Below are 23078 nucleotides of genomic sequence, written 5' to 3'. Positions count from 1 at the left end.
TAAATTCAAAAACAGAAAATATGTTAATATCCTGATATCTTAAAGAAAAAAAAATGTTTCATTAAAAGAATGAAAATCTTGTGAAGAAACCTATTTTGGTATACAGCCATGTGTAAAATAAAGGGCACCCTTTTGAATACTTTTAAATATCAGGACATAATAAAATAATCATCTGGTCTTCAGCAGGTCTTAAAATTGGGTAAATACAACCTCAGATTAACAACAACACATGACATATTACACCAAAATAGCTTTCTTCACAAGACTTTCATTATTTTAATTATTTTTTTTTTATTAAGATATCAGGATATTCACATATTTTATCTAACCATATAAATATCTAACCAGGAAAAATAAATCTTTACAGTAAATGCAAACACACATACAAACACTCCAAACTAATTTCCAGAAACATTCCAGTTTGTTCACCATATTTAACACAGAGCTGTCTGGAGCCTCCAAGCCAAGGCTTCAAATGGTTGCACTCATTTCAGGCATTATTCTAAAAAATCCAGCTGTGATTTTAAAATGCTAAACCTTCACTAAATTATGTCTCCTAAACCTCAATCATTCTTTCCAACCTCGCTTCTGTCTGCACTTTCAATGGTTCCTCTGAAAACACATGTACTGTACACAATGGATTTCTTTGTCCAGGCATTTTTCCTGTTAGCTTGGGGATAAAAAGATGGCAGAAAAAAACAGACACCCAGCTTCCTGCAGACATTATCTGTCATGCAAATGTTTAACGAGACATTTCAGTCACCTCAGAACATTTTCACCATAGTTACAGGTGCAATATTTGACTCTCACATTATTCGTTATTGTGCATGTACACAGAAGACATGCTAATGAAAACTGAATTACATGTTTCACCTTCAGCACAGACAAAAATTGTATATCACAGATCACACACCAGCAACTCCAAACAATACCCACAAAAGGGATCCAGACTTTGACAGTAATTTTCTGGATGTAGAAGAATGGCCTACCTTTGGTACAGTGTTGCACTCTTTCAGTCTGCTCAAACTGCCCAATAGGTTAACTTATGCCTGTAGAAAGAGAGAGGGAATAAGCTTGTGTATACACACAATATGATTGTTTTTCTTTTCTCACAAAAACTGGGACTTTGATGTGACCTGGTTTTAATTAATATATTATAATATCATAATTGACAGTCCCAATTGAAAGGTAAACTGTGTACCAAAAGCTTTTAACCCAGATATTGTGTACACATCAAAAGAAACTGAATTTAAATAGGACTAAAAAACCTCAAACCCAGAGCGGGGGATAAGGACAAAGAGGGTTACTTTAATTAAAACCACACTGGCATTTTGAACAAACAAATCTTTTCCCAGACAACAATGACTCATAACCTTCACAATCCCTTTCAAATCGAATTACAAAAAGAGTGATGACTTAGTTGTGCTCATTCGTCTTGATCAAGAAAGTCATAACACACAACCTCTTATTTGCCCTCAAAACCTTGACATACACACTCCCAAACATCTCAGCTGATGAGAGACAAAAGTGAAGAATATGAAAAGGATTGTGCGTCCCGAATCCCGAACAAAGAAGACCACAGCTGCACACTGAGGCACAACTGTGCCGACCGTCTGTCCACATGGCAGCATGAGACGCTGTGTGAGTGCCGCATAACAAAGCAGTGGCTCACCGACCTGCAAACCATGTGGTGTCCTTGCAAAATACTCCCTCATTAGATCTTTCTTGAGACACTTTGGGGTGTGACTCATGTGTGTTAGACATACTGAACAACACAGTCTCTCCACATTCCACCAACAGTGCTGAAAAAACAGCTCCCTGATTAAATACTGTCTTTAAAAAGTTGTTAAAAATGAAGGAAGGTGTAGGAGTATTTGAATAGTGAGTCATTATAAAAATCCTCTTATCATATGTGATATTGGTTACCATGGTTACACAGTCCGTAAGAAGCGTTCTCAGTGTCTACATTGGTAAAACGCATGGGAAAGATACAATTTTCTCTCTAAATAAAACAAAAGCAACTTGTTCATGATGCGAAGGGCTCATTAGGTGTGCTGACACACTGTCACGAAATTGATTTAACTGTAAGTTCACCTATATTTTGAAATTCAAAATAGGATAGTTTTCTGTTACAAAGTAGTGATGCACCAAAATGATTTTTTTGTTTTTGTTTTTTTGACAGAAACACTGAAACTTTTAGCCGGAAACTTAAACCAAAAATCTAATTTAATTTAGGATAACTGATCTCTTTTTGCTATTCAGTGTGTTGTGTTCTCAGGTGTTAAATGAAACCAGTCGAAGTAAAGTTCTTCACAACGAGTAAAACATTTTACATATTGGTACTCAAACATTATTTTTGTTCATGGTGAAGTGTGTCAACACTGCTGACAAATTTACCTGTTGTAGCTTATCCACATTGTATGAACAAAACAGACACTGACACAGTCAAAACTGACACCGTGTTTGTTTGGATATAAGAGTTTGAGAGAGTGTTTGTTAGATAAGAACTGGGACAAAATATATCTTAAAATTCAGCATTAAATGAAAATTCACCCTATATATTTTCAAAATACATGTTCTAGATCTTATTTGTGAACAATTCATTTAAAAAATGTTTTGACCTCGTAATGTTTAATCAAAATGTTTTGCCCCTGCAAGCTCTTGTTCATCTGCCCCCACTTTTGAGAGAAATGCCCCATCTCAAAATCCAATAAACAACCAATGAATAGAAGCAAGTTCTCATCCTACATTTTTTCTTTTTCAATAATCTGTTACACTCAGGTGCAACAACTAATCAATCGGTGTGCCGTGCTCGGAAACCATCAGCCAGTCATGTTGCTTTCGGTCTTGTAGACTACAATGGCTGCCGTGTGCACCTGTCCGTTAAGTCCATGAGACGTAGGCTGTCCCATTTTAGATGTCAAAAGTGTGCTCACGGTCGATATGCGCCCTCGATGCGCACTTTTGCCAAGCCCGCAATGAAGCGAGCTCCACAGCAGAAAGTGGCATTACGTCACGAAAGTGCGGACTCATAGGAAGACCGCGAGTGCTCAGGGTGCCATTTGGGACAGGGCCCAAGTCTTGTTAAACTTCACAAACTTAAGTGAACGAGCGGTGGTGGGTGCATGTGCATCAATCAGACGGAGCTACTTAAAATTCTACTTGAAACACAAGATATCATATTTATGAGAGCAGTAACAGTAAATGCACTATTGTTGGAATAGCCCATTAATGTAATTTAATTAGCCTATGTTCAGATGAGTGAATGTGTGTTCTTTAAACCTCATACAAGTCAACATTTTGTAATTTTGTTTATTATCTTTTTTAATTTAGTCATTTTAAATTCTGCTTTAAAATAGTAAGCAATCAGTATTTCCAGGTTTAGCATTTAATGTTTGTATTTTAACCCTTTTGCTCATAATGTACTACATTCATTCACTATATTTGTTTTAGGCTTTATATTACACATTGTTTGTAGGACAGCATTGGTCAGTAAATAAAATACAATTTCTTTTAAATAATGGAATCAATTAAAATAGATTTTTAATTAAACATTTTTAATATATAATTTTTTGGGGGTTTTCATCCAATTAATCGATTAATAAAACAATTGACAGATTAATCGATTATCAAAATAGTTGTTAAGTTGCAGCCCAAGTAACAATCACAGAAGAAACGATATGTCGCTATTTCCGTTTCATAGCGACTTAAACACAGTGGTAAATAAAATAAAAAATAAAAATGAAATCATCACCCAGGTGTCAGATGGTCTGGGTTCCTGCTTGATGGGAAAACTACTTCACAAAAGGAGTTGTTTTGAAAGGCTGATTCTTTTGCTGCACCGTGCATCTGTTTTTCAGTTTATCTTGGCTTGCAAAACATGTATGTGCTATTGGAAGTTCAAGAAAAGGTTTAAAAGCAGAGACAAATTACAATCTTTTTTACACAAATTAGGTTGGTAAGTACTAGAGACCATCAGTATAATGAAGAAAGAAAAAGCACCATGAGAAAATCTAGATGAGTTTCACATAATTGTCATGCACTGTGCTCTTAACACACTGATATTGTGTGACAGAAAGAGAGTCAGATGACAACCAGGTGTGTCTATCAGCATTTAATGCAAAGGGCACAAGCATAACGCAGTGAAAGTCTACACAGAGACTTCCAGGGCGAACAGGAAATGAGGAGTGAGGAGGCACAGAACAGAAGCCAAAACAGTGGAGGTGATGTCAGAGGAAAACCCCATTTTGAGACTTTACCATGAACTGACTATTGTTTCTGAGTGGACAGATTGAACATAGTGTCCACACATGGAGACAGAACTGCACGACATTAAGATGAAGTTTGAAGACTGCATGTCCCAAGCTGACTGGTACAGTTTTAAGCAAATTATAAGCTCGAAGTAACTCAAAATTGCTTTTCTTTCTTCCCTCTCCAGGCAAGTAGACCCAGATGCACAGATTCTCACAAGTTCTCAATTAAAGATGATTAAAAGAATGTGTGTTAGCTAGGGGTGGAACGGTACACAGAAGTCACGGTTCGGTTCATACCTCGGTTCAGACATCACGGTTCGGTACGAGTTCGGTACAATGGAGGGAAAAGCAAAACAAAAATGTAGAAGGCAATTTTTTTTATATTGTGCATGTCTGTAGGCTGTACCACCAAAGGAAAATAAATGTCTTAAGTTTTACAATGCCTTGTATTTTTTAAATAAGTTTTATTAAAGTCCCCATGAAATCAAAATTGACCCTATTTACTTTGTTAGCGCATATTACTAGTCTTGTGGTGAACAATTAATCCGTGCAAGTAAATATATATAAAAAAATGTTTTTACCATGGTAATCTTTCATCAAAATCTGAAAAGTTACTTCCGGGTCTGGAATGGCGTCTTTTTCTGATGACGCAGGTTTGACGGCTTGGTTTGGGAAACGCTTAACCACGCCCCTCAAACCGTCAGTCTGCTATGAGCAGAGATGGAGAGGCGGAGCGCTAGAGTAAAACCCTGCCCTCTGTTCAATATTCCGTTTCACTTGGAAATACGTCATAACACTGGAGAAAAGTCGTTTGCAACTTCCGGTTCACGGGGACTTTAAAAGGCATAGAACCAGTTTATTTGTAGTGCATGGACAATAGTTTTATATAATTAGTTTATTAATTAAATTAATAAAAAGACAAAAAGACCTTGAGATATGTTTGGCAATTGTACCTGAATGAATTTAAAATTAATTTGCTATATTTCAGATCAATATATTTGTTTTCCTTAATTTTAATTAACACTAACTTTATTCTCATCTGAATTATAGATAATTTATTTCTGTATAAAATAATACTACTATTAAAAACAAATTTGATTTTCTTTTAATCAATGTAGAATGTGTAACTTACTCACTGTGTTGGGTGACAGTTGTAGGTTACAGTTTGACAAGAGTTTACAGCTTACGGAATAACAAGTCTCAGAGAGTTATTCGTTCATTGTTGTGATCAAGTATGCGTAACATCCTTTCGTTCATCAAATCGGTTTCCTGTACAGAGCCTATTCGTCTGTTATATAATAAAAGGACTAACGACTCAGACAAAACAGCAGTTGAGTGAATTAATCATAATGGGTTTCTCATCAGAATATGGTAAGTTTGCATAAACAGACATGTTGGCGGAATTTGCCTACTGAAAATGTAAGGTGTAACATTTAAATGTAACTTTTGTTTGTTTTGCTGAATGAGATTCAAAGATCTAAGACAGGAAAATTATCCATTCTTCACATCACTAGTACTAATTGCGATTTTACTCTTAATATTTGGTGATAATAACAGAGTCCGAGGACGTGAACAGCTCTGAGTAGAACGTCACGGGTTGTCATCTCATAATTATGGCAATTACGACATGGCCTTTGCCAATGCAGCAAAACAGCAAGTAACTTGACATTCTGAAGTAGAAAGACTGAAATAGTATTTTCTTATTAAACATACTCCAATAATCTTTGCTTTATTTACAACTTTGAAAACTATATTTTTTCAGTGTAATAGCAAACGCTGACAGTCTGTCAGATCTCGTCTGCAGACCTCAACAGAAAATGGAGAGAAACGAGTACTAATACCACATAATGGCTTTTTGAGAGCTAAATGTTAAAGAGTGGACATCTCTCTCTTTCTGATGTTCTCCAGGGATGTCCTAATGCTAGGTTATTGATTTACTAGCCTCAATTCACACACACACACACACACACACACACACACACACACACACACACACACACACACACACACACACACACACACACACACACACACACACACACACACGACATGAATCAGCAGAAAGGTTTGAAACAGAGAAAACAATCTTATAAAAGATTTATAGATAAGAGCACATATATTTCATGAGTATAAATGAGAACATTTCTACTATGAGAGCTTTCAGGATTAGGCCTAATGCTTAAAAAAATACTTTAACAATACTTTAAATATTTAACAACAGAAGACCTCAGACGGTCATGTTAAACATTGTAAACCATCTGGTTTATTTGGACAATCAATACAAAGGATCAAAGTCAACATATAGAGCAAAAAATATATTAGTATTGACTGTATGGCACTGATGCTGACAGAAATATCTTAGATAGGATAGGTAAGTGGATCTACAAAATCTCCCGACCGTCCTTTAATAGGACACCACTGATCTGATATAACAGTGATATTTATAACACTGGAAACCAAAGGATGAGGATCTGTTAAAGCTCTGGAGCAGGCCTACTCTCTTAACGCATGTTATATAAATATGTGGCCTCTTTTAGGTTTGCACTGTGATCTGGATTTAATTCATTGTTTATAAATTATTAATCATAATCATGTCATAAAGTCATGTCATAAAGACACACTGTTAACTGTTAAGGATTCTCTGCAGCCACAAACAGATCCTCAATGCTGTAAAAAGTACACACTGTGTGGGAATTTCAACAGATGGAATATTCCCACAGTGATGGGGGGTTTGTCGAAACCCAATTCCAGCTCCTCCAAAGCTACAAATTCTTCCATACAATGACCACTCGCCATACAGTTTTATGAACCTGTCAGAAAAGACAGCTTGCCATAATTTTGCTCAAGTCTTTCCAGATTTTGTTCTCTTTGATTCTATTAAGTTTTTGTCCACAAGAAAGAAACATGTTTGGATGAACCCAAAATCAGCCTGATACAGGGCTTCCATAAAGGGATAGTTCACCAAAAAAAAAAGTAAAAAAATCAAAATAAAAAATTCTTCCATCATCATTCTGCCATCATACTCAACCATTTCATTCATTTTTTTAAACACAAAGATATTTTTATAAACCTGACAGATTTCTGTCCCTCCACTCAAAGCCCATTCGACCAATTTGCAGCTACAAGTAATCCACAATAATAATCCAAGTCTTCTGAGGAGACACAATCGCTCGCTGAAGCCCCCCTAAAAAGGGCCAAGTGACGTCCCTGGCAGGCACAAAGAACTGCAGAGTGCCAAACAGTGAGGCTGACCTGGAAACAGGCCTGAGAGTTTCCTGTCTGGCACGTGGGAGTGTAATTGGGAGCAGCCACACAATAAAATGGCCATAATGGCCAAAAGATTAACAGGAGGGTGACTAGTGGTTTGGAACCTACCAAGAATGTGTGTGTGAGACACTGAGCACTGCACACTCACCATTAAGTGAATCCATGAAAGGGGCATAAACCTACTTGTGTACAAAATAAGCCTGTGACTGACAACAAACCCAATCATTGACTCATAACCTGTCTGAGTAGGACTGAGTCGTCGTGAACTTGACTACCGTCCCAGACAGTGCAGATCCTGCTGAATAAATGCAGGTAACTGCAACAATCCATGTAACTGTTTATCAAAATGTAATAATTACATATTTCAAATTAGAGATGAAAAGGTTCATTCAAAAATGAAATAGTTCACCCAAAAATGAACATTTTGTCATCCTTTACTCACACCAATGCAGCTTCAACCCCATAAGGCAGGGGTCTATAAAAGTGGCCCTCCAGGAGAAGGATTGCTATTAGACGGAAGGTGAACGGAAGTCTTATGGGTTTGGAACAACATGAAGATGATTTTTGGGTGAACCATCCCTTTAACTACAAATCACAGACTCTTTTAACTGTAAAGCAGGATTTCTGGTCCAACAGCTGCCGACGCCGTATTGAGCTTTACGATTTCTCCCATTCATAAACATGCATTTGTTTAACGACATCAGCACAAAGTGATCTTCCTGACAAAAACAAAGTAAATAACAAAAGTCAACAAATAAACAAAACAAAAGCTATACAAGGAATATAGGATTATTACAAAAAAAACAAAAAAAAACTAAGATACCCTCAGGTGATACTTTTATTTAAATACATCAGTAAAACTGGTGTCTATTTACATTTAAAACTGTGCAGTCCAGTAAAATATATTTCCCCACTCAAATTAATCTTGTTGTATGTACTAAAACCCCCACTAACAGTTTGTTTTGACAATCTTTGAGAGAGTTCGAGCCTTTATTAACAAGGAAACATAAGAATAAGAAACATATTTCTTATATAATATTGTAAAAAAGGATATCTTCATTCTAAAGTTTTTGTTCCCTACAATCTAAATTTTCAAAGAAAAATATAAATGCACTGCTTTCAGATGGCAACTGTATTTTCAAGAGGATAAGATTTAAACATATTTGGATGTGCATTCAGTGGACAAATAAGCAAAGATTTTGCAGTGACCGGATATGCTCTGACCCATCTCATTCCTTTCATTCATTCGCTCTCAGAGCAGGGTCATGGCCTTACAGCTGATTTCAAGACAGTTTAAGCCTTTTAAATAAAGGACATCATGCCAGATGAGCCAACGAGATGCTGTGTTTGATGCATTCTTATTTCCCCTTGCCTTCTTCTATTAATTTAATTAAGTCTTCTTTTAATTCAGTATATTTCTTCCCTCTCTTTCTTCAATGTAAGCATACTGAATGAGAAAATTCTGTTCTGAGGGAAGGGAAGAACACTCAGTGATATCTTTTCCAGCTGGATGAAGCAGAGCTGTCGTCATGGTGAGATCACTAATGTCATGGGAGGTCAAACATCATTGGGACACAGATGGAAGGGAAGAGGGAAAGTTCAGAATCTGGGAAATGAGCCACTTCATTTGTTCTTGCCAGACTAGCAAGTTTACTAATGCATTTCAAAATTGGTTGGACAAACATCTCATGACCAATTAGACAGTGTTTTCAGATTTTGTGTTTTTCCAAGACATTTTCAAGGTTCAGTACGGTTTTTAATTTTTTTGTAATAATGTTCAACACTATTTTATGTGTTATGTTTGTTTTCATTCAGTATCCATTTTAAAACCTAACGGTTGATTAATCAGTTATTGGCCAGTGTGGTCCAACCTAGATATCTTTATCGGTAAAATTCACTATCAGTCGACTGTCAACTCAGTTTCACCCGACAATGTTTACTGCGCCTAGAGGGAGAAAACGACATTCTGTGATCAAATACAATCAGCTTGTTTACACACTCCACAGAGCCACCCAATGCATTTAGTTATAACTGTGAGTTTTAGTTTGTGTGCTCAGGATTTTTCATGGATTCACTGCATTTACGGCCAGCAAAGCAAAATTCTAATAGTATTTTTATTTTTCCGAATAGTTCTTAGAGAGTGAATATAATTTGAATACTCGGCTTTTCGTGCACACCCCTAATTCTCACCTCCAGCCTTTTGTTATTACAAACCGAGTAGTGCCTAAGTTGAAATTTCCCAATGTTCTCTGAGCAGTTCTCTAGAACTCTACCACATCATATGAGATGGTCCCCAGTTCTTTTGGAAAATCACTGGAATAAGATGTGTTCAGAGCAGAGGAGTCAGTATCTTTGTCAATACTTGGGGTAGAATGACAGTCAGTGTGTGGCTACACCTCAATAATGTTTGAATCATCACAATGATTCAAACTCTGGGGGTTTTGCATTGTCAAGCTACAGTATTCACCTGTCTGTCTGTCCAAATATACATGACGATGTGTAATTGAATACTTGAAGGATTAAATACACATTTGTTATTTCACCTCTGTAAGACAAAACAATAACACCGGGTCTAACTTTAAAAATCCATGTAAATGCACTTTTCAAGTCAATTTTATTCGTATGCACATGCATTCCAATGTTTCAAAGCAGATTTATTTAAAAAGCATGTTAATGTTTATAATACTTCAACTTAGTATCGCATTGTACCTCTTCACATATGCTTTAACCTTGATCATTTGTTTAAACTATGCGTTTAGGACTTATCCTGATTTCTATGTAATGATACACCGAATCTATTAATGAGGACAAATCTAATGTGTAGCTTTTTCTGCTCTGCACATAAAAAATAATACAAAAAACCTGAATGAATCGATTTTCTTCACAATTTCACTGTAAAATCAGATTGAATTATTCTCCTGAATTAAATATTTTATAAGTGGATAGTAAATGAGAGATTAATACAAACAGGTTATTTTAAAACAGACACATTGTTTTAAATATGCAAAAGAAAATAATATGTTTTTATTTATTGAAATCTGTTTTTCTGTCTCCCTTAGTTTCTAAATCAGTTCTGTTTGGGAGGTAAAGTTGGGCAAATTACTTATGGGAAATCAGAGGCAACTGAGTGTGAAGAGTGTGGCTCTGGTAATCCTGAAAGCCAATGGCTAAGCGCACCTGATGACTGGTGCCAAGCATTTATACCAGCAGAGCATTCGCTGGCCTCCGGGTGCTCCATTGCGGTTCCTTGCTTAGGGCCTATCTGGTTTCACTTTCCCTGGTGACTGTTTCACGGAGGGTTACAGTTCTCTTTGAAGGTTTGCCCCCTTTTCTAAAGGGGGAGCTTTGGTAAAATAACACCAACTAACATCTGAGTCGTTTGTGTAGCTCCAGCTCTTTAAAAAAAAAAGTGCACATCTGAAATCTAACTCAAAGTATCCATTTTACACTTCTTAAGAAATCAAAATCATTCAAACCATGCAAAAGTCCCAATAGCAGAAATTTTATATATATTTTTAAATAAACGTAGCTGCCAGAAGCTGGAAAATATGTACTGTATAAAAGTGTCCCATACATAGCTGGATTATCTCCCTCAAATTTGACATGTAATAGCATGTTTAGTTAAACTTAGATCACACACATATGACTTAGCTCTTCGCCTTGCTGAGATGCATTAGTAGCAGCTGTTTTTTTTTCATACAAAATGAACTGCTTTGTCCACACTCATGCCCAGAGGACCATGCATCCCCTTCTCTACATGGTAGTGAACAAGGAACTGAGGAAAATGGAAAAAACATGGACTAAGTACTCATTTTCTTGAGGTCAACCATTCAAAGACTACATCCCACATTCTACCCCATGAAGGATGTTGACTTGTTGACTACAGACTAAAACAAAACAAAAGTGGCACTAGAACTTATTGAGAAAGAAAGAAAGAAAGAAGTGTTTCATGATTCAACATCTCACTACATTAACTTTTATTTGAACCAGAAGCACTTGAAAAGCATAGCACCCCTCAATGAATTTGGTCACATTGCATTCTTTACAGTCCTTTAGTCCTACAAGCATGCAAGTAAAATGTGTCAATTGCGTCACAATATTAATTAGACATGTTCTATGAGTTCATAAAAAGTAACTTAACTTAAAACTATATAAAAAATGAGATGTGTCTGTGAACAATAACATCTCAAAGAATGTCCCCAAAATTACAGGTCTTCATGTCGTTTCCCCCTTCTCATGAAACGGGTGAGGAAGGGACAATCCCTGTTTAACATATTCTGAATGACAGGAGTAGCAAGATTATTCTAAACATCAATTATCTTAACTCTCAATTTTAACAGCAACATGGACATAACATAGTCCCAGTTAAATGGCTATTCATGGATATGGATGAAGAATTACATTAAGAACGATGTTGGAAAACGTGACAAAACCACGTATGACCTAAGAGTGACTGTAGCAGGACAATGAGCACGACGGCGCACGCGACACGCAAATAAAAGACGGTTAAACATGCCGGAAATCTTTTCATAGACTGCACTTTCCCCCACTAACATCAAAAAACTGTTTTCATTAATTTATGAACCCTTTATAATTATCGAATGGAAATGTGTGGTTTAATATCCAGACCTACACGATTGCCTTCGGGCTCGACTGGGCGGAGACCAGCAAGCTGACAACACTGTTTCAAGTGATATTATTCATTTTAAAGCGAAATGATGGAAGCATACCGGTAATTACAGTGCGTGGAAAAAAACAACTCCCTTCACCAACGTGGGGTGAAGGGGGCATGAAATTTATGGGCGTATGTTTTGAACACACCCAGGATCATGCCAACATACAGTAGGCTACAGCATTTTATGAGAACACGTGACGGACTTTTTATTCTCCTGTGTTGTGGTGAATACATGTAACATGATAACATGATAACATGACCAAAATGAAAGACCATCCGTTGGTCACAGTAGGCTACTCGGCCACACACCCAGAACTACAAGAGGCTTCCTTTGACTCAACTGGAGATGAAGCCAAAAGCGTACAATCACACAAGCGTATAGCCTACAGTTCTGCATAACAACTACAACCCGTCCAGAGAAATTCATTGATTGATGATGGGGAGCTTTTGTGCACGTGGGAACTGTCCCATTGTCAAATGACAAAGATGAATTCGACCCCTTTCTTTAACAGGCTCCATATGCCTTTTTGTCCAGGCAATTTTCTCATAAGGACATAATACAACAGCAGACAGTATAACTGAGCCATTTTCTTTGGAGTTGGATATTGGCGATCCCCAGTGATTTCCAAATGTAACCCTACTTTAACAGAACGCAGCACAACTTAAAGCCAAGTAAGAGTCTCAGACATAAGATTAGATAATAGTGGTCACTTACCCAGAAGCGAAGAGCTCTGCAATTTTCCTATGTAATGAAAACAGCCAACAATTATTTATAAGAGTAGGGCCAACTAAAGATAAATATCCCACGTTCCTGGTGGTGAATAGCGCAGTAGGCCTATATAGGATACCAAAAGGGCAAATTATTAATTCGCCCGATTCAATCCTTCCAGTCTCCTATTGACACATTTCGGTTTCCTCTCCCATTCTCTCTCCCGGAGAACGGAGATTGCTGCGCGTTGCTCGCGTCCCGTTTCCTGTCCTGCCCAGATTCAGCGCTCGACCAATCAGCCGATCATAAGGAGGTGCGTGGATCGCCCCTCTCTTCACAAGAGCACACCAGCTGACCGCTACTGGTGCAAGAACAACGGGCGTGAGGCTTGTGAGTGGAGCTTGACGTCCACCTCCCCCTAGCTAGACCTAATGGGTGGAACTAGAAGGTTCAACCACACCCTATCCCTACCATAACACTATCGCTAAACAAAACTTCACCCATTGAGTCCATAGAGGTGGTACTGGACTAGATCAGGCTCCACCCATTAGGTCCAGAGGGGCGGAGCTGGATCTGGACGTCACTGGCTTTGCAGTGAGCACCACTGCAACGGAACGGACAGCAGCACGTGTGTATGTATCATGGCACTGACTGGATTAGAGACGGCTAGAATCATGAAATACATCTGTTTTATTAGATAGTTAGTTTTCTGGAGACCCGTTTTGCATAATTTAGACGCAGTCTTGATTTCTACGACTGTTCGAAATTGTTAAATTGAACTTAATTTCAGTTGTTGATAAAATATTCGATGTTATTCTTAGTCAATGATTTTTTAGTTGGGTAACGTTAGTTTATTTGTTTTGGAGAACGAAGTAACAAATGAACTAACAGAAAGTAACGTTCTCCCCCCAGCGGAGAAAACCAAAACTGCATGAGATCAACGGTAAGGTTTTGCCACTTCATTACAGCAAACGCCAAGCTAGTAACAAAGTGATAATAATTAAGAATATATTAATAAGTAAAAAATAATAATAAACAATACTAATACTAAAACTACAATCAATTAACTATATTATTAATAATAAATTAAATTATTTATAGTACATTATTTAAATGAGGTCATATGTTTATGTAATTATATAATTGATAATTAAAATATTATATATTTTATTTTGATTTGAATACATTTTTAATATAAATACAACCCCATTTACAAAAAGAGAGTGGGGACATTTTGTAAAATGCAATACAGTCAAGAATCTGTGACTTGTTAATTATCTTGAACCTTTATTTAACTGACAAAGGTATAAAGAAAATATTTCCAATGTTTTCAGTAACTAACTTAATTGTATTTTGATTTTGATGGCTGCAACATTCCCTAAAAAGTTGGGACAGAGGCAAAATAAAAGTATAAAGATTACACAATATCCAAGTTAAACTGTTTTGAAGCAGTCCACAATAAGCAGGTGAACTGAGGGTATCATTATTGAGTATTAGCCCTTAACGCATACCTATAGTGACCCGGGATCTCATTATATTTTTTCTGCACAACAATAATCGAATCTTTGATGACTGAATAAGTGCAATTCACCTTAATTCCACAAGGTGGCAATGTCTGATAAACAATGATGAAGTGATGAAGTGAAGTTTCACTCATAGCTACTGCAAGCAACCAGAAAAAGAATAGGAAGTATCATCAGCAAAACTTGAAATGTCACAGAGATTTACTGCAGAGCAAGTACTGAACGCAATCAAATAGTAGTGTCACTGTCACTTGGTGGTGGATCTGGTAAAGAAGCTGTCAGCATTTAAAATATTGATTTTGAAGATGTTGAAAAAGATATAGTTTTGAGAATATGTTTGAGATTGTGAATATGAGCCAGATGCTGAATGGACTATATGAGCTTTGACGAGGGCAGTGATGATGGTATAAAACATCTGCTCAATCTGTCCAGAGGATAACAAAATAAGTTACTCTAATATCATGTGAGTTTTCTAGTACAGTGACAGGTAGAGATCCATCCTTGTTAGATATAGATCAGGGTCACTAATATGTATAATAATGATGCATTTAAGGGTTAAAGGAGCCTCGATCAAAGGCTCAAAGTCTTTGCCAGCAAAGATGGGTCATGGCTCAGCACTTTTTGCCAAATTTCATGAGAGAATTTTCAAACAATTCCAAAATCACATTTCTCAATGCAAGGTTGCCAAGAATTTGGGCATTTCACCATACCATAGGTCTATATATAATTCTGACAAAATTCAGGGAATCCAGAGAATACTGTTAAGCAAGCTAAACATCAATTCTATCTATGCAGAGATGCCGACGAGTTCTCTGGGCCAGAGCTCATATCAGATGATCCAAAGACAGTGGAAATGTGTGCTGTGGTCAGATGAGTCCAATCAGTCCATGTTTCAGCTTGTTTTTGGAAAAAACAAATCCCAAACACAAAATGAACCATCCAGACTTTCATCAGCGACTGTTGCAAAAGCAAACATCTATCATGGTATGGGGGTGCATCAATGCATCATTGACTTGCATGTATGTGAAGGTACCATGGACATGGAGGCATATATTGGGATTGTACAGAGACACACCGGTGGGCCCAAAAGCCATTAGCCTACATATTTAAAACAGTAATATCCTATACTAAACCTAAACTAATCTTGACAAACTATATATCATTTGAAAGCTTACAATCTCTAGTTTCTATAATCTCTAAATTACAGAGGAGTCGTAATTTATCAATTTGCAACAATAATATTTTCATACTCCTAAGGCGTGTTCAGACCTTTATTTTGAAATAGTAATGAACATGAAAAATCATGAAAGAAAGGTAGAAATCTCAGTTTGTTTTCATGCCAAGAGGTCAAAAGATAGATAGAAAAAAATTATAGATTCACCATTTGTGATGTGGCAGCGAACTATAGCGCACATACGTGTTCCTTTTTATGTGTTTATTAGAGGTTGAATTCATATCAAAATCTGCCAAACTTCCCATACTACTTCTGAATAGGATGTCTACTTCAAAAATTGTATGAAAATTGTGGAAATATATGTTTCAGAATCAGATCACTCAAAACATATATGGAAATGGAGGTCACCTAGTGAAAAAGTTTGGTACTGCGCCCAAACAAAATTTTACTGAAAGCAAATTTTTTGAGATATCAACCTAAAATTTGAAACACAACTTGTTCAGATTTTTGGCTTTCATTTTCTTGCAATTTTAGAGTCCAACATGTTTTGAAAATATATATTTTATATAAAATAAAATATTATAAAAATTTATGTTTTATTAATTTTCTTGTCCAGCACCCAATACATCAAGATGTTAGGTCTGGCAACTCACCATAGACACGGCTCAATCCGAGGGGCGGGATAAACAGCTGTCTTTCAAATTCCCTCTGCACGCAATAGGACAGCGCTTCCTTCAACCAACCAGAGCGTTTTCCCAACAGCGGAGCTGACGTTAGTTGATAGATTCAACTTTTGAATCTGGCCGGCAAAACTACGAACACATCTTCCTTTTTTAAGAATGACTTAAGTGCCGATCTTTGCTCTTTTCTCAAAGAAAAACTTAACCAAGTCCTCCAGAGTCGCGGCCAAAGCCGATTCGAAAGACTGTTCGCCAGCAGCAGCAGCCATTCTTTGTTTTAAAGTAATGTTAGCAGGGAACCGTCGCAACTCTGTCGTCATCATGTTAAGCCCGCCCCGCCTACTCTATACGCGACGTGATTGGCCTGACCCAATTTAGGTTTTTACAGCTCCGAAAGTCAACGGAGAGTTGCTAGACTACCCTGGCTGCAAAATAATTTTTGCTGCCGCTAGGGTGCGTCTAGATTTCTAGGCTACCCAATTTGAGCAACATATTGCTTTGGATGTGCGTGCTTTTGATTTGATTTTATATAAAATATAAATAATTAAATTTTTACATTGTACATTTTCATAAACTCAAACTTCTATAACTTTTTTTTCTGTTTCACTTTCTAAATTTATTTCACTTCTACAAAAATCTGCCAAATGTCTTCTTTAAAACAAGACAAATGTTATGTATATTTTCCATTGTTACATTGGCATATAACATATTCCATAAGCAGTCTCGAATTACAACCATTTAAAGGGTTAGTTCACCCAAAAATGAATGTCACGCATTCTGTGTTGTACGTCACACGCATCACACACATGACCAGCGTCAGCCAATAGTGAGCCTACGTGGTGACGTATAACCCAGACGCGCAGCGTTGTTACACTACATGAATTCATTCCGAAGATGAACGAAAGCCTTACGGGGTTGGAACAACATGAGGGTGAGTAATTACTGACAGAATTTTTGGGTGAACTATCCCTTTAAGTTCGGAATGTGCATTTTCATAAAAAAAAATAATAAAAAATAAATAAAAAGGGGGGGAGGGGGGAGGGTGGTGACACTTAAGGGAAAGGTCATGACACAGTGGGAAACATGCCTCTGAAATGTGTTACAGCCATCAAAATAAAAAAAGTTGGTCAGTACAAAACATTGTAAATCTTTTCTTTGTACTTTTATCAGTTAAAAAAAGGTTAAAGAGAATTAACAAATCACAGATTATTGATTTTAATAGCATTTTACAAAATGTTCCACAAAATTTCAACACAAAGTGCACACAAATAAAGGGCAGAAATACTCAATGAGGGTGCTCAACCACAAGAAAATTAAAAAAAAAGGAGGAAACAGTTTGCAAACCACAGCTCAAAAAATAGAAAAAAAAAAATATTTTATATGAGGACAAATATGACGTTTCTAGACGAAGGGGATGATGAAGACCAAGTTTGTCTGATGAAGGGAGCATGACATAAATATTTTTCTATTTTTGGCTGTGGTTTGCCAACTTTTACTTCCTATTTTACAGAATGTCCCAACTTTTCTGAAAATGGGGTTGCACATTTATTTATTTGTTTGATTTAAAAAAAAACATTGTAATATTTTTAAGGTCTGTAAAACTAAGACACCTATATGTTGGATAGAATATAACACATGCATGGGATTTCATTCTGATGTTCCAATACTTTTTGTTTGGAAGCACTATTATATCTCATTCATGGGCTCTGTAAACATGTCGTCACGTTTTGTGGTTCACACAGGAAGTAGATTTAAGGGGGTGCTAGTGCATGTAGGGGTCTGAAACCAGTTCTAGGTTTAGATCTAAATTTAAAGAGAACCACAAAACCTCATAATTTGCTCATGAATAATATAAGAGGAAACTTGATTAATCTTTCCTTCCATTAAGGAAAGAGCACAACGAACACAGATCATCGTCAGCATCGTGGGTTGGTTGCCATAGAGATCACAAAGTGCACTGCCTCTGACGTGCACCCAGTTTTAGGCTAGATTAAAAACAGGAAACATGAAGATTTACTAAATCAGCTTAAAGGCATTTCCCCCCCCACATCACGTGTTTGAATGTGTCACCTTTGGAGCCAGACAGTCAGAAAATGCTTTTAATGCACTTTTTAAAAAATGCATGCAGGCCTTTTCTGATCAAGGGTGTGTATGTTTCTGTCATTTTAACTTTGAAGAGCCTCTAGGAGCTGGCTTTCTTTTTCTTCCTCCCTCTCCCTCTCTCTCTTTCACTTTCTGCATCTGTTACTCTCAAGCACAAACCCACTTTAACCCTAAATCCCCCCCCCCCCCCCGACAATACTCAAACAGACAGTTTACTAGAAAACACCTACAGGGGTCTCCTTTACTACCTCCCCTCAATGAGGAAACACCAGCTACTGTATGATACCATGAGAATCTCTACCAAACGCACTATGAAACCTTAACATGCAAATAACATCAACCACAAAGGGTGCAAGGAGAAAATGGAAACTTCCTGTTTGGCTTGCGATCTGTTCTTCTGTTACACCGAAGGCTGAATTTGCCATACAAGCACGCCATAGTGCCAAACCGAAAGGCAGATCTGCCGTTTTTAACAGCACTTCCATTGTGTGAAGACTTAGAATACAACAGATGGAGATTTTCAGGACATCTGTGACCCTCTTAAGTCTCTGTCTCTTCCATAGCACCCGATCTGAAACACAGAGCATGTGCAAAGGTAAGATCTTGATTCTGTGATAACTTTAAAAATGCAATACAGTGGGTTACATAGACACTCATACAAGTTATATGCGATTGTTTTCTTAAGTCTTATCTAATGTTATTTTGTGTATCTGAAGTCTAGTATAATGTATCTAATGTATTATGGCTGATTTAGTTATATTAAATGATTTTACTTGAATAAAAGCAGTTACTGTAGAATTAGTACCTTTTTTAGAATGTTTTGATTTTTTTATTTTGTAGAAAAAAACCCTAATTTAGGATGGGACGGAATGTGACCAGGACCAATGAGACATTGCCCTTGGGTTTATAACTGCAAGCAGCTTTGAGCAGAAAGGCCTGTAATGGCAAACTTAAATATTAAAAACGAAAGTCTACATTTTGATATGAAGTCTCGGTTCATAGGAAAAGTGTGCATATTTAAGTAGAAATTATGCAATGTAAAGTCACAATAACAAGATACCATAAAATCTTTTGTTTACACCCTGGCTACAGTTTGTGTGGGCTGACGGGAATGCCCTTATGGTAGTCAAATATAAATAAATAAATAATCATATTTAAGAAGATTAATATTAAGAGGTCTTGTGGAGTCCATATATACGTATATATATATATATATATATATATATATATATGTATAAAGAGTTCAGATGCAAAAGCCTCTAAGTGCCATCTGAAATTTTTTTCTAGAATATTCTTGTATATTTAAGTTCAGTAATTTCACTTAAATGACAACTAATAGGTAGTTTTCATTGTCATTTAAGTGAAATTACTGAACTTAAATATACAAGCTTATATATATATATATATATATATATATATATAATAAAAACCTACTAATAAAAATAAATAATAATAATAATAATAATAGAAAAAAAACACGAGACCATTTTTATAAGTGGCAAAATATAAAGACATTTTATAAAGACATTTAAAAAATTTTAATCTTGGTGCTTTACCTGTTGCTTCATATCTTCTTCCTCACCAATTTTTCAATATATCTATAATATCCTTTTGTGTGGATGATGAATATACACAGTTTAACAATAAATAATGTTCTGCTACTTTGTCGCTACAATCTGCTGCTGAAGTGCGGTTAAGTGCACTTAGTCATGAAGATTTTCAACAACACAGTACAACAATATATACAGAAGAGAACTGATGATTTAAATTAAGTCTTATTTATAAATAGAAAATGTTTGACTATTGGAAAAGCAAATAAAGTTAGTTATGTATGTGTACATTTAAATTTCAGTTTTTTTATTTTGTATAATTTAAATATTTTTCATTTCCTTACATGTCAGTCACACTGAAATCTGTGCAACAACATACATTGGTGCCAGTGTATGAGTTGCTAGATTTCTTAAATATCAAAATACAATCTAACTGATTGAGTGAGGATTGGATAAATTAATTATTATGCAGTCAGACACATTTACAGTACAATCAGTTTTACCACAAAGATTTAATTTGTGAGGCTACAAAGTACAATTGAGTGCATGAAGCTAGAACCCATTTCGCAGATCACACTTATAGTAGGTGAAAAAATTGTGCTCATGTTGTATTACAAAACACTTCTGCTGTTCTTGAGGTGGGATACGGGTAAGGATAAACACAGGTTTGGTGGTATGGTTAGGTTCAAGGGTGGGTTAAGGAGTAAGGAAAGGGTCAACAGTGTAATTATATAGATGCAAATTATATATATTAAAAAGGTATTTAAAAACATGTAAAAAAAAAACAAAAAAAAACAATGTAAAACACAATGTGCACAAGAAATGCATTGTATCAAATGCTTAATTTAAACGTTAGTACATAAGACATATAAAGTGGGACCTTGCAGCAAATATTCTATACATTTTGCAACAAGCTGACATGTTTGGCTTTGCCACTGACAATCTGACAAGAGAAAATGCAGTGCTGAGAAAGTTAATGATTCTTCATGAAGATGATTCACTCTTTCCCTGAGGTTCAAAGCAGTTTGTTCACACAGAAACTGTCTCTATGACAACATTTCTCCACTCTTACAGGCAAAAGTTGTGATGAAAGATTTGTGAAATTAAGAAACCAGTCAAACAGTTCTTTGGGTTAGTTATTCTGGCATATATTTTGTAAGTGCCTGAGTACATTCATCATACATAAAGTTATTCAGACCACCATGAAACTAAAAAGACAAAACTATAAATTACTGTTCTTATATCCATAGGTTTTTTTTTTTTTTTTTAAAGAAGTGCATATAACTTAATGGAATAGCAATGTAACTGTAAGATAGGATACATAGAGAGCCTATGAGCGATCTTGAGAACAGAAGCCATCTTCTGCTGCAACGTGGGTGACTGTGGTGATTTGTGGATTCCATAACCACTTCTACAAAATTAGACATCTTCTTCAAGTATAAAATAAATAATGTAATATAAGTATAGTAAATTAACATTGTGCCAGACCAATAAGAGATTTCAGGTTTTGAAAAATGAAAGCTTGAATACTATTCATTAAGATGTTGTGAGATGTTAATGATGGAACTATGTGACTTTTGTCTTCTCTACACTGCAGGCAATCTCCCACCGGTTAAGCATGTGGCAGTGAACAGCAATGTTAATGTGCCCTGCCCTGAACTCAGTGCAACAGAAATGGACTTCAAATTATTTAAAGGCCCAGACATGGTCACCTCCATTTGTATCAAGATAAATGATACATCCAACAACATAAATAGCAAGAGCCCAGATTTCCCTGCCAATCTCAGTGTTAATGTTATGGATAACAGTACCAGTTTCATCCTGCTCGGTGTGACTACGAATTTTACAGACCTGTACACCTGTGAGGCCGAGATAAACTATCCTCCTCCATTTAAGACAGTGACATACACACCGCAAACTATTGTGTTTGTTGAAGGTATATTTTTAATGGTTGTTAATGTATAACAAGACTAAAAAGATGAGCATTATCTAGATAAAAAAAATTGCCAATATGACTTCATGTACAGTTTAAAGTCACATTTTGTGTTTCTCTTTTTGTGTGGGTTTGTCAACAGAGAGCCCATTTAAAAGGCGTGATCGCTGTCAACACGAGAGTCACCTGGTTTGGTGGGTCGCGTTTGGAGTCATGGCCATATATGGGCTGGTAATGACTTGCATCGTTTTCTTTTTGCGGGTAAATACTTATATTTACATTTATAAAATGCTCATTCAACACACATATTTCAATACATGAAATCAGTCTATTACAGAGTATTAGAGTTGTTATCAATTTGGCTAAAAAAAAATCTCTCATGTAATCAATACAATATTATATTATATTTAAATAATGGCATGCAGTTATAACGATTATAGATAATGCAAATCTTTTTACAGTATAATTTGCCAACAAGCATTTATTTATTTAAGGCCTGATTTAAACTTTGGCTACAGTTCTTTGAAATGTTGACTATTTTATAATAGCTGTTGCCGATATTGCTCTTGGTCAATAATTGATTTTTTTTTCTTTTTATTCCTTTCTCATGCCTGCAAACCAGATCAAGTGCAGTCAAATTGATACTCCCTTCAAAGACAGAGAATGCAGACGGAAATGGCAGGGGGTTCAACATCCAACCTGGCAGGGTTTTTAGACACTGTAGTATGAGCCTGTCTAACAACCTTCAACAAGACCTGCCCAATATGACCTGCCATCAAATCAGACAGCCATGTTTTAAAAAGGGCATATAGCATTGGTGACATCCTGAGAAAGATCCAACTACATTTGATTTTTTTATTTTTATTCATAGTTTTATACTTTCATTTAACCCACTATTACATGTAGCCAAAATATTATTAGCCTTGCTGGCATGTGTGTGTTTTTTAACATTTATTTCAAAATAAACATAATACAACAATCTCTTTCCTGTATACACATATGTTTGCCTGTCTAAAAGAAGACCTACTATGGACTTGTTTTTGTCTTTAAAATTACTATCCCAAACCTGAACCAGCCCCAACATAAACCAGGGAAAACCAGGGATCATCCATACTCACTATGTTCCCTTAACAAAAGCTCTGAAGTGTGCAACTTAAATCACGTGAGCAAACTCACAACATATAATGACACGCGATAGATTATTTAAAAAA

At 36.2% G+C, this 23078-nt stretch overlaps 2 protein-coding genes across 4 annotated transcripts in view; one reads left to right on the top strand and one right to left on the bottom strand.

The window, feature by feature from the left end:
• raph1b (Ras association (RalGDS/AF-6) and pleckstrin homology domains 1b) overlaps nucleotides 1-13373 on the bottom strand; it is a 61570-nt gene extending 48197 nt beyond the window's left edge. The window contains 2 exon segments of the mRNA XM_081360689.1: nucleotides 990-1049; nucleotides 12911-13373. The gene's annotated coding sequence lies outside the window, so the exon portion shown is untranslated.
• Nucleotides 13374-13500: 127 nt separating this feature from the next.
• Nucleotides 13501-22850, top strand: LOC308687685 (T-cell-specific surface glycoprotein CD28). Of its 3 annotated transcripts, none has more exons than XM_081360397.1 (6): nucleotides 13501-13536; nucleotides 13817-13847; nucleotides 18948-18979; nucleotides 21532-21870; nucleotides 22010-22128; nucleotides 22490-22850. In XM_081360397.1, exons 3-6 carry the CDS (start codon nucleotides 18970-18972, stop codon nucleotides 22580-22582), a joined length of 561 nt encoding a protein of 186 aa, XP_081216523.1. In that variant the 5' UTR covers nucleotides 13501-13536; nucleotides 13817-13847; nucleotides 18948-18969; the 3' UTR covers nucleotides 22583-22850. The 3 variants fall into 3 exon arrangements, with proteins under 3 accessions (XP_081216523.1, XP_081216521.1, XP_081216522.1); XM_081360395.1 differs by having other exon boundaries at nucleotides 18170-18979; XM_081360396.1 differs by having other exon boundaries at nucleotides 13508-13847; nucleotides 18170-18979.
• Nucleotides 22851-23078: the final 228 nt, after the last annotated feature.

This window comes from Scardinius erythrophthalmus (assembly GCF_964197995.2).
Source record: "Scardinius erythrophthalmus genome assembly, chromosome: 3".
Lineage (NCBI taxonomy): Eukaryota > Metazoa > Chordata > Actinopteri > Cypriniformes > Leuciscidae > Scardinius > Scardinius erythrophthalmus.
The sequence above is the reverse complement of the archived record's forward strand: the minus strand, read 5'-3'. Positions and strand labels throughout refer to the sequence as shown.